An 11059-nucleotide genomic window follows, 5' to 3' on the forward strand; every position below is an offset into this window, starting at 1 on the left:
GTCATGCAAGATGGCCAGCTCACCAGTTGTATTTGACATATCGGAAGATACGTATGTTTGTCGAAAATAATAAAAACGAAAAGAAAGAAATAAAATTGGCGCAGTCGGTAGGATTGCTACCCAAAAGTGAATTTATTAAAATAATCTTCACAAGTTTTAATAACAAAGTTTTAATAAAGTGAGTGTACATCAAATAAAAAAAAAAAACTTTTTATTAAATAAAAGGGCAGTGGTTCGTCCTTAAATGACTGAGTAAAGTGAACGTATATCACTTTAACTGCAACTCAGTAGCTTATACGTAATAAGTGGACATTTTAAAGTTATATTAAAATTCGACACAAATACATACTCAGGACACAGATTTTCCTTAAAGTTATTTCGTGAAACTTGAAAATTTTGTGAAACAGTAGACTACTGTTTGTCAAATAGTCACCGCGTTTTACTTGAAGTAGAAATTCGAAACAGTAAACCACTGTTTATTAAATGGCTATAGTGAAAAACACGAAATAAATGTGGACATCTGCGATCATCCAGAGAAGCAGATTAAATTTCAACACAGAGGAATACGCCAACAGCACAAAAAAGCAGGAATCAAAAGAAGAAAGCGAACACAGAAACGAAATGGCTACAAATTCAAACACCACCGTGGATCTATCATCAATAAGATCAGCAATTCGAGGATTAATTGACCAACTCCCGACGGTCACTACAAGTAAGGAATATTATGAGTTTAGAGACAAGGGCGATCAAATAACAAATAGCTTATACAATTTCTTCCAACTGTGGAACAAGCTCCAGTTTTAATAACAATGTTACATAAAATTAATATTTTGCGAATTCGCTACGATTCATCGTTAAAATGGGACGTAATTAAACAAAAAGCGGAAGAAGAACTAAACAATGGCAAATCGTATGATACCATGTTAGGTGATATTAAATTAATAAATGTTAGAAAGACATCTGAATACTTCGATATCCTCAGAGATAAATTAAATGAAATCAAACTTATGATAGACATCAGAGAAACAGCTAGGCAAGACGAAACAAAAAAACACTATGAAGCGAAAGTAATTAAAATAGCAATTCAAAAACAGGATAGCAGTATTATTGGAGTATTAAAATCAATAAAACCTAAAACCTTAGAGGATTTGATACATGAAATGAAAGAAGAGAATTATTGGGATAATGATGAAGACACGAGACAGAACTATACCGCTGAACGTAGAAACAATTTTTATAATAGACCCAAGAATGAAAATTTTAGGCAAAACAATTTTAGGAATCAATACCGAAGTTCAAATTATACTGAACAAAACCAGAATCATGAAAATAGACAAAATCATACACAACAAAACCATAACTGAGGTAATAATTCAGGAATATCTAGACAAAATTTTTCACAACAAAATCGGACTTGGGGACAAAATTCAAGACAGAACAGGCAAAATTCTACACAAACCAGACAGAATTGGGGGCAAAACAGACAAAACTCTACACCAACTGTACAAAATTGGGGGCAAAATAGAAATTGGGGAAATCATAATACATTTCAAAACCCTTACAATCAGAGCAATAATAGTGTTCAAACCAGAAGGGAACGCACTCCCATGGATACTAACATGATCAGTGAGCAAAATTTTCGGCTAACAGCCTCAAGATTAGATTACCTTACATAGAGCTGTATCACCCATTGAGGAACATAAAAGCCATGATAGACACAGGTTCTACAATATCATTCACTAATACTAAAATAACAGACCCAAGAGGATACATTAAAGTTGACAAAAGGATAGTTAATACAATGAACGGTGGGACCGTTTTAGACACAATTATAACTAGGGACGCATTCGAAGAATTCAATTCAAAGGAAAAATTTTCATTTTTCGTACATAATTTTTCGGATACATTTGATATATTATTGGGTTCAGACATATTAGAGAAACTTAAAACAAATATTAATTATGAAACACAAGAAATCACCTTCAATGGTAGACTTCATAAATTAATAATACCTGGTAGGGAATTATCCGAACCGTCACAATTAGAAATAGAGGAAATATGTAATTTAGTTGAGGAAAAAGTTGACAGATTTAGATTAGACCACTTGAATAAGGAAGAAAAAGACAGCTTAGGGAAAATATTAGGTAAATATAACGGCCTAATGTTTAATGAGGAAACTGACAATTTGAGCTTCACTCATCATATTAAACACCATATTCGTACTAAAACAAATGAACCAATATATACACGGGTATATCGCACTACAGGAAAACATAAAGAAGTAATAGACAAAACAATTGAAGAATATCTAGAATCAGGCATAATTAGGCATTCCGAATCACCATACAATGCACCAGTTTGGGCTGTACCCAAGAAAATGGATGCAAGTGGTAAGGAAAAATGGCGAGTAGTAATAGACTACCGTAAGATTAATAATGAAACAATAGAGGATAAATATCCTATACCTAATATCGAGGATATATTGGATAAATTGGGAAGATGTCAATATTTCACGACATTGGATTTGGCGAAAGGGTTTCACCAAATCGAAATAGAAGAAAAGGATATAGAGAAAACTGCTTTCTCTACTTCTAGCGGTCACTATGAATTCTTAAGGATGCCATTTGGGTTGAAAAATGCACCTGCAACTTTTCAACGATTAATGAATAACGTATTAAAAGAATATATAGGTAAATTATGTTTCGTTTATCTCGACGACATAATTATATTCAGCACATCATTGGAAGAACACTTAGTTGCACTTAACAAAATATTCGAAACTCTGAGAAAAGCCAATTTGAAATTATCACTTGATAAATGTGAATTTAGGGCATATTATTACAACAGACGGCATTAAACCAAATCCGAAAAAGATTGAAGCAATTCAAAAGTACCCTCTACCAAAAACTGAAAGGGAAATAAAATCGTTTTTAGGCTTAGTAGGCTATTATAGGAAGTTCATCCAGGATTTTGCAAAAATCGCAAAACCAATGACCAAATACTTGAAAAAGGGAAATAAAATAAATATTACAGATATCGAGTTTATCAGTGCATACAACAAATTTAAAACTTTATTGGTAAATGATCCGATTCTAAAATACCCAGACAGACAGAAAGAATTCACATTAACTACTGATGCTAGTAATTACGCCATAGGATCAGTTTTATCTCAACAAGGTCATCCAATTTGCTTTGCCAGCCGAACTCTAAATCAGCATGAAACCAACTACAGTGTAATTGAGAAAGAATTCTTGGCGATTGTATGGGCAACAAAATATTTCCGGCCATATTTATGATATATGGAAGAAGATTCACAATAAAAAGTGATCATCGTCCGCTTCAATGGATCAATAGTCTAGACGAATCAAATAGTAAATTTGTCCGATGGAAAGTTAGACTATCCGAATTTGACTATAAAGTAGAATATCTTGAAGGGAAGGAAAATCATGTCGCAGATGCTTTATCTAGAATTAAGAAACTAATATGCATGTAGGACAACAGGAACAACAAGATGAAAATGAAAGTTTAGCCACTCAACATAGTGCCGAGGAAGACAATAGAAACTACATAGAAATCTCAGAAAAACCTATTAATATATATGGGACACAATGGATTATAAAAAGGGGAAGAATAGGAACTCACATATTTGAAAAACTATTTAATACCAAAAAACGACATACGTGGGTAGTGAAAGATAAATTAACTGAAGAAAATAGTAAAGAGATACTCAAGAAGATTCATAGTGAAAGTATCATAGGAGTGAAAATTGATAATATAGACGACTGGAACATGTTTCAGAATACTTATTTAACATTTATTAATCAAGATTTAAAAGTAAAATTATTAAAATGCAATACTTTATTAGAAGATGTAAGATCAGGAGCCGAGATGCAGGAAAAAATTTTAAAAGAGCACTTGAAGAATAAACGATGAAAAGAAAGTTTTACATACCGAATTTAGAACATCTGATCACTGAAACTATAAACCAATGCGAAACTTGTAAACTGGCTAAGTATGAACGAAATCCAGTTAAACTGCCATTTAAAGAAACAGAAACATGTAATGGACCGAGAGAAATTTTTAGTATGGACATTTGGATGCCTACTACGGGTGTTAACTATGTATCATGTATTGACAGATTCAGCAAATACGCTACTCTTATTAAAATTAAAGACAGATCATGGTTATCAGCGACGGAAGCGATGTTCCAAATTATAAATATAATGGGGAAACCAAAAAAGCTCATTGTTGACCAAGACGCATGTCTTACGGCCGAATGCTTTAAGAATTTTTTAACTAAAGAAAAAGTAAAAGTGTATATCGTTAGTTCAAAGACAGGTTTAGCAGACAGAACGATTTCATGGGAGAATGAACGAACATATTCGAATTTTATGAATAAAAGAAGACAAAGAGAATTTCGATGAAGTTGTTGAAGCACTCAAACATTATAATCATACCCTTCATAGTACTACAGGACAAAGACCAATTGACTTACACCTACAAGACGAAAAAGAAACAAAGAATAAAGTGAACAAAAGTAAATAGGTAAAGTACAGAAATAACAAGGAAAATAGAAAAGACGTCGAAATTGACGAAAGGTATGTTAAAGATAAAAATAAAAAGCTTGGTAGAAAATATCGTAGAGTTGGTAACACTTCGAGGGAAAATGATAGGAGAATTTTAGTTCAAAATAAAAAAGAAAAACGAATATACAATAAAGGAAAATTTAGGAAAAAGACTAAAGTATAAATATTTCACTATTGCAGTATTCATCATAATTGCCTCATTAAGCCAAGTAGATGGACAAGTTATCGAAATCGTAGACATAGATAATGGACCAGGATATATAGTGACCCAAGGGGAAAACCAAGAATTAATAAAGGCGTATGAACAGAAAATATACATGTCCAATATTACTGATTATCTGGTAAATATTAATACTTTGAAAGAACTATACAATAACAATAGCCACTATCAAAATCAATTTGCTTACAAAAAATTACTCAAGCTAGAAAATATGATCACGCATTTAAATAATAGAAGTAAAAGAGGGCTAATCAATATTGTAGGAAAAGGACTTAAATACTTATATGGTACCTTAGACGACGATGATAGAATTCAAATAATGTCAGAAATAGATAACTTACATAAAAACCAGCAGAATATCCGACATATTAAATAATGAGATTAGAAACATAACAAACGCACTAAATACTCAAAACAGGAATTTGAAAGATATAGTCCGAACAACCAATTCCAAATTAGATTCTTTTAACGAAATGATTATGCGAAATGATTTCCTACAGCACCTTATCGAAATTGAAAATCATGTAACCGAATTAAAACAAGCCATTATCTTTTCAAAACAAGGAATACCAGACAGTAGACTAATTTCCGAATCCGAAATAAACTTAAAACAATTCACGAATATTAAAGTAGGTACATTTTTAAAAGAAAATATTATTCATTATATCATTCAAATCCCCATATATTCAGAAAAAAAATATTTTATTGTAAACATTATACCTATATGTAATAAGGAAAACATTAAACTTAATATAACTCCAAGCCAATATTTAGTTAGAAATAAAGAAATTTTCCATGTAACAAACAAAGAGACAGATTTAGTAGATGTCAAAGATGACTGTATTTTAAGTATATTGAAAAATTTGAATGGAACGTGCAGTTTCGTAAAAAGCTCTAACAGACTTATAGAATCAATCAATGAAAACATGATAATAACCCAAAATTTACAAGCTACGAAAATTTATCATAACTGTAACAATAGATACAAAGAAAACATTTTAGGAAGTAAAGTAATCAAATTTTTTAATTGTACTGTAGAGATTAGTGATTTTAAGTTTGAAGGAATTCCTCATTATAAAAATTTCATGATTCACACTCAAAATAATAATATGACGACTGAAATCCAATTTGTAGAGATAGATTTGAAAAAACAAATAGTCGAACATATTAATGAAATTAAGGAAATTAAGTTACAAAACCAAATTAACTCACGACTCAATTTTTCCACAATTAAGGTTATAATTGCAATATGCATAATAACCTTCTGCTACATGTATGTCAAAATGTCAAAAGAATAAAACGAAAATTATAGTTAAGACCGAGCCTAGCGTTGAATATCAGCCCACAGCTTTTAAAAGAACTCCTACCTCAGATTCATTTAAACGAGTTGTTTTTCCACCTATGGATTAAAAGTTCGAATTTCTAAATTTTTCGGGGACGAAAAAACTTAAGGAGGGGGGAGTTACATATGCATAATGACTATCCTCTGATAAGACCGACTGTAAGACAATCAGATGAACATTAACATGAACATTCACATCTGTTTGTCATAAGATAGGATAAGAAATGCATAATGATAAGAAGTAGTCATCGACTCCTACCACTCATGAGTCATGTGTATGTAAGTAGTGATAAGTTCGAAATGTAAATGTAAGGATCAAAGTACCAGCCTGACCTTTTATAAAATGTCATGCAAGATGGTCAGTTGGCGAGTTGTATTTGACGTATCGGAAGGTACGTATGTTTGTCGAAAATAATAAAAACGAAAAGAAAGAAATAAAATTCAAGAAGCAAACCGGTTTCAAAAACAGCACATGTTGTTAAAAGAATTCAATTGGCAAAATAACATGTGGAATGACCTATCCATAAAGTGGATTAATAATACAGGGTACGGCAGCATAACTTCCTTTTTTAAAATGCGCGCCACTCAGTTAGTTGATGTCATAGCGAAGCGCTAGTGGTCTCGTTCAAGAGGGGATACTGTAAAGTTTTGTCCCGACACGGTTCAGTCGCCATCATGCGTTGGAATAGTGCCTTTGCCGTTGAGGTTTACTTTTCAAGCGGATGTTCGGTTATTGCAACACAGCGTGCATTTCGGAATCGCTTTAATTTAGCCCCGTTGGCTCCCGTCCCAGACCGCAAATCAATTGTTACATGGGTCACTACATTCAGACAAACTGCAAGTGCGACAAAAGGAAGAACTGGAGTCCCTCGGCCCGTTAGATCACCTGAGAACATTGAAGCAGAGAGAGCGTCAATGTTGCGATCGCCACGGCGTTCTGCGCGCAAACACGCATCTGCCCTTGGACTATCCGATCGTTCTGTGAGAAGAATTCTTCGTGATGATCTTCATTTTCATCCCTGTAAGATGGCGATAGTGCAGGAACTTTCAGAACGTGACTTCAATTCTCGGATGAATGCGTGTGAGCTTCTTCTTGATGTCGTTCCCGAGGGTGCTATTGTTTTTTTAGCGATGAAGCCCATTTTCATTTGTGTGGGTCGGTTAACAAACAAAACATGCGCTACTGGGCTGACACCAACCCTCGAGAATTGCATCAAAAGCCTTTGCATTCACCCAAAGTCACAGTGTGGTGTGCAATTTCCTCAGCTGGAATTATTGGTCCCTGGTTTTTTGAGGAAAATGAGATTACAGTGACAGTGAATTCGGACCGGTATGTAAACATGCTACAGAATTTTTTTTTCCCACGGCTAGAAAATTTGGATTTGGGGGACACTTGGTTCCAACAAGACAGTGCAACAGCACACACTTCAAGAGCATCGATGGCTGTTTTGAGGGAACTCTTTCCAGATCGCCTTATCTCAATAAGAGGCGATTTGGAATGGCCGGCACACTCTCCCGATCTGTCCCCTTATGATTTTTTTCAATGGGGTTTCTTGAAATCCCGTGTTTATGTGAACCGTCCAAGAACCCTACAAGATTTGAAGACCAACATCCAAGAAGAAATTGCCAACATAACACCTGCTATGCTAACAAGAGTCATGACAAACACCAGAAATTGGCTTACGCAATGTATGGAGAATGGGGGACGTCACCTGACAGATTTGATCTTCAAAACAATGTAAATAAAAACTTTAGACATGTACCTACATTATAAAAAATAAATAAATATTTTGCGATGCATACAATAGTTTTTATTGAGTTTAGAAAAAAGGAAGTTATGCTGCCGCACCCTGTATTTTATGGGCGAACGAAAGTGAATTCATTCCTTTTAGTGACAGTATGTTCGAGGTAAGCGGAATTGCAAACACAATTCCCGCTTGACAACGGAAACAATTAATGAAAGAGGAAGGCAGATAACCAGCATCATGATATGGGCTTACTTTTCTACTATGATGTTGTTCCAATATACTGGATCAAGAGCATCATGGATCAAAATGTCTATACAGAGATTTTGCCCGAAGTTATCCTCCCATATCATCATCATCAATGGCGCAACAACCAGCATCCGATCTAGGCCTGCCTCAGTAGGGAACTCCAGACAAGTTTTCTGCCGAAATCTACCAATTTGATATCCCTAAAAGCTATCTGGCGTCCTGGTCTAATCCATGGGCCGATCTCAAGCAGGGTCTCCCTCGTCTTTTCTTTCTACGATAGATATTTTCCAGACAAAAATTCTTCAGAGAATTCTTCTAATTTTTGTTTGTCATATTCGCACAGTTTTTCCATCGCTTGACACAAAGGGAAAATCTAATCTGCTGCTGATTTCCCTATAGTGAAGCCTGTTTGGTATGGGCCAATGATGTTCTGGGCGTATGAGGTTATCCGACTTAACAATATAGCGGATAATATCCTATAGATAGTATATAACTGCTTCACTGATGCACGTGATATTCCCCTTTTTCCTCGCGTATGCTTAGTAGGAATTCCCTCTTAGATGGGCCCTCCGGCAGGGTAATGACACAAAATATACCCGCAGAAAATGTAAAGAATGGTGTTTATACAATGAATGGGATGTTTACTAGACGGTAGTCAAAAAAAACTATTTGGAAATAGCAAAACAGCGAGTCGTGAACGGTAGTAGAACGTTCCTGAAAGGCGATCCCTGTTGAAAGCCATCAGTTGTAAAGAGGTGGAACATCGTTGCGAAGCAGATATTAGTGTCATAGGGCACTCAACCAAATTTTGAATCCTTCTGTGTTAATATTTTATATCCAAGCATTATTTCGTCTTTGTTGAGCGAAATATTGAATTACTATTATTTTTACCGCTCCTTTCTCGACATTATAAAAGTATTTTTCTACTGAAACTTACATTGCAAATTTTTTAACCTTTTTCTTTTACCTTTGCTACATTTTATCACTATATTCCAGTTTCGGTGAAATTTTGGAGTTCATTTTTCCGTTCCACAATTCTCACAGCCTCTTTATACTATCTTCAAACAGCTTTACTATTTCATATGTATCTATTTGCTTATAACGTTTATAAATTGCGAGCATAAAGTATATTGAATTGGTAATAAAATATTTGGTAAAATTGCAGAACTGCATCCCAAAGCCAAAGCTCCTACCTACAAGCGCGTGTTGCAAGTTTAGATCGAATTGAAAAGCGACTCTTTTTCATCATTAGTTGACCATAATTAACGCATTTGATTTACAATTGCAAAAAGCGAGTAGCTACTCCTTAAAACCTATGGAAAGGAATATACTGTTAATAATGGCGTGGTTTCTGAAGAATCTAAATTACTCTCACCGCAAATAAAGTTGAAAGCAAAATCCTTATAACTCCGCCAGCGCGTATAAGAGTAGGTTTTTGTGCAATTTGCATGGTAAACAGCACTGCCTGTTTAAATTTTCGGTTTTGATCCACCCAATTGCAAGAGTACAATGCGTCAGTGAATTGGTCATTTTCATAAACAATTTCGTTTCCACAGTAACAAGGCAAAAATATCTCAATGGCCATGCACAAAAAATATACTCCCGTATAAATAATTTCCGCCTTGCTATCAACATAAAAAATATAAATGGCTGTGATGCAAAGGGTCAACTCAGTTACGAAAAACTGCATGAGTAGGACTCCACTAAAGGTTTCCTCAAAAACGTTGCGGTACCTAAAATATTATACATTTTATAAATATACATAGACATCCATATAGTCCAACGAAATCAAATCTCACTCCAGTATCCTTTTATGATCCCCAATACATTTCATCAGTTCGTGGAAGTATTCCTCACTGGTTTTCCGAAGATTATGTCCTATTTTTGATACTCTGATGTTGAGGGCGTGGTAATGTCCTTTTAGAATCCACAAATATAAGCCAGGGTAAGAGTCGCTTAACATATTCTGGTAAATATTAATCCAAGTTCCAATAAGCTGATAGGCTTTTATATAATAATATAATATGCAGTATCAGAGTTTTTCCAATCGAAGGGAAACCACGCGCTATAGAGCAGCCGTCTATTTTCCGAAAAGACAGCAGGTAAAAAGCATGTGAGCGCGGCACCAGTGAATGGGATGAAGTAGCTTAGCAGGATCCGATTTTCAGTCCTAATGATTCCTTCTAAATATCTATGCTCATCGTGATCGTTAACTTCCTCCACACGGCTATCGAAATCTTCCAGGAGCTCATTAATTCGACGAAGCTGCTTGCGCTTGAAAAATGTATTCAATGACTTCATGGCTGACATTGCATCCGCAAAAGTTACTGATGCATTCCCGAATAGCTGACTCGTATCTTCCAACAAAAACAGGTTGACAACCATGGTGATCGGATAGTAAAATGTCACAATAATGTTAAGTAGGAATGAGTAAATATAATACGACGTGCTGGCATTTTTGGCTGGATAGAGTCCAAGATATTTCAACGCTTTCAAAATAAAACGGAAAACTCTCTTTGTTTCGTATTTAGCATACATTTGGGACTAGTCTAAAATAAATAAATAAATAAATAAATAAATAAATAGTCTAAAGTAATCTTGCGCCAACAGTGAGCAAATTTGTTAATGTCGATTGTCTGAAAAGAAAGAAAAAATATTATTAGATAGCAGAAAGTTTTTCGGTAGAAAGTAAATCTCTGCCGATGTCGAGGCCATGCCGCTTCGAAAGAGCGCAGATTCGTCTGTGAGCTCCGGGATCAGCAAAATGTAGTTAAGGGTTTGTTTCCGAGGATACACCTGTTCCTGACTATTGCGGCCCATTCCATGGCACACGGAGTTTTGGTGTAATTAAGAGTTTACACCAAAACTCTGGGTAGATAGTAACGAAGGAGGAAAAAAAGGGGTTTTGTTTTGGATG

The 11059-nt window shown here is 34.7% G+C and overlaps 1 protein-coding gene across 1 annotated transcript; it reads right to left on the bottom strand.

Annotated features, from left to right (window-relative positions):
* Positions 1-4491: 4491 nt before the first annotated feature.
* On the bottom strand, positions 4492-10680 carry LOC119652154 (odorant receptor 2a-like). The gene is made up of 4 exons (XM_038056099.1): positions 10269-10680; positions 9942-10146; positions 9743-9875; positions 4492-4497 (listed from the first exon to the last, which is right to left on the bottom strand). Exons 1-4 carry the CDS (start codon positions 10678-10680, stop codon positions 4492-4494), a joined length of 756 nt encoding a protein of 251 aa, XP_037912027.1.
* Positions 10681-11059: the final 379 nt, after the last annotated feature.

The sequence above is a fragment of the Hermetia illucens genome, chromosome 3 (assembly GCF_905115235.1).
Source record: "Hermetia illucens chromosome 3, iHerIll2.2.curated.20191125, whole genome shotgun sequence".
NCBI classification, from domain to species: domain Eukaryota; kingdom Metazoa; phylum Arthropoda; class Insecta; order Diptera; family Stratiomyidae; genus Hermetia; species Hermetia illucens.

Coding starts and splice junctions, on each gene's coding strand:
- LOC119652154 (XM_038056099.1), bottom strand. CDS start 10,680: ATGTATGCTAAATACGAAACAAAGAGAGTTTTCCGTTTTATTTTGAAA. Junction 10,147..10,268: donor CTACTTCATCCCATTCACTG/GTGCCGCGCTCA, acceptor ATTATATAAAAG/CCTATCAGCTTATTGGAACT. Junction 9,876..9,941: donor GATCATAAAAGGATACTGGA/GTGAGATTTGAT, acceptor ATAATATTTTAG/GTACCGCAACGTTTTTGAGG.